Source organism: Pterocles gutturalis, unplaced genomic scaffold (assembly GCF_000699245.1).
Source record: "Pterocles gutturalis isolate BGI_N339 unplaced genomic scaffold, ASM69924v1 scaffold33549, whole genome shotgun sequence".
Classification (NCBI taxonomy): Eukaryota; Metazoa; Chordata; class Aves; order Pterocliformes; family Pteroclidae; genus Pterocles; species Pterocles gutturalis.
In genome coordinates this window covers 1,235-2,353 of record NW_010134294.1, presented here as the reverse complement: position 1 = coordinate 2,353, position 1,119 = coordinate 1,235, and the positions used below count along the sequence as shown (strand labels likewise).

The 1,119-nt window shown below is 65.9% G+C and overlaps 1 protein-coding gene across 1 annotated transcript in view; it reads right to left on the bottom strand.

Moving 5' to 3' along the window:
• Window positions 1–3: 3 nt before the first annotated feature.
• LOC104467691 (acid-sensing ion channel 1-like) overlaps window positions 4–1,119 on the bottom strand; it is a gene marked incomplete at both ends in the record, with an annotated part of 1,780 nt that continues 664 nt past the window's right edge. Inside the window, 5 exons of the mRNA XM_010081549.1 lie at window positions 4–20; window positions 256–347; window positions 423–576; window positions 657–713; window positions 800–950. Of these exons, the coding sequence (XP_010079851.1) occupies window positions 4–20; window positions 256–347; window positions 423–576; window positions 657–713; window positions 800–950 (471 nt within the window). The remainder of the gene's footprint in view (window positions 21–255; window positions 348–422; window positions 577–656; window positions 714–799; window positions 951–1,119) is intronic.

Here is a 1,119-nt window from a genome sequence, read left to right as displayed (position 1 = left end):
CATCTGCCCGCCGATGTCACCTGCGGAGGAGAGGGAACCCGTGAGGATGGCACGAGTCTGGTGGCAGAGAAAGGGCAGAACTCGTCACGGCTGTGACCGGTGCCTGGCCGTGGCAGGTGCTGCCCCGCTCTGCATCCACGCTGTCGGCACATCCCCGGTGCCGCGGGAACAGGGTGACAGCGTGAGGCCACGCCACCGTGTTGGTGGCCGGCTGCGTGCTGCCGCAGGGCTCCCGGCACAGTCCCCGACCCTCACCCAGCAAGCCGGCCACCTCGTACGCCTTCTTCTGCTCGATCGTCTCGTAGTTCAGGGCTTCGAAGAAGATATCCAGCACCAGGATGTTCTCCCTGCGCAGGACAGAAGCGACGTCAGGCTGAGGTTTGGGATGGAGGGACCCCGTCGCCGCGGCCGCAGCGCGTTACCCGATGTACTGCTCCGACTTGTTGTACTTCTTGGCCAGATACTTGGCGGAGGCTTTGCTGGGGATCTTCACCATGGAGAGCTCTTTGCCGTAGCGGGTGACGTTGCAGGGCATCTCGCAGACGCAGTACTCGTTGTCCTTCTCCACCAGGAAATCTGGGCAGGGAGAGAGGGAGATGGAGGGATGGAGAAACCCAACACCCCCAGCTCCATCCCGCGGGGACGGGCTGCCTCACCCAAAGCCGGATCTGCGCACTCCTTGTACTGCTCCGGGGTGCAGTAAGGGGCATCGCCTGGAGGACAGAGAAAGCGGGTTTTCCCGGTGGGATCACGTCGGGGGGCTGATCCCGGGGGGTCCGGACGCGCGCGCGGCGCTCACCTGGCATGTGCACCATGCGGCAGTTGCAGTTCTCCACCAGGTAGCGCGTCTCGCAGTCGATGCGGCAGGCAGTGAGGCTGTAGGTGTCGTAAAACTCCGAGTCGCCCGCCACGGCCTTGCAGTCGCCCCAGGGAGGGGGCAGGTAGATGAGCTGGGAGGGGGCAGAAGCCAGGAGTGAGGGCAGAAGCCCACCGGCCCCCGGCACGGCGGGGGACAGACTGCATCGGTCCCCAGGTCCCCCTCCCCATCCAACATCGGGATGGGGGGCACCGCGGAGGAGCGCAGTGTCCCAGGGCAGGGTGGGAGGGAGCATCCCAGAC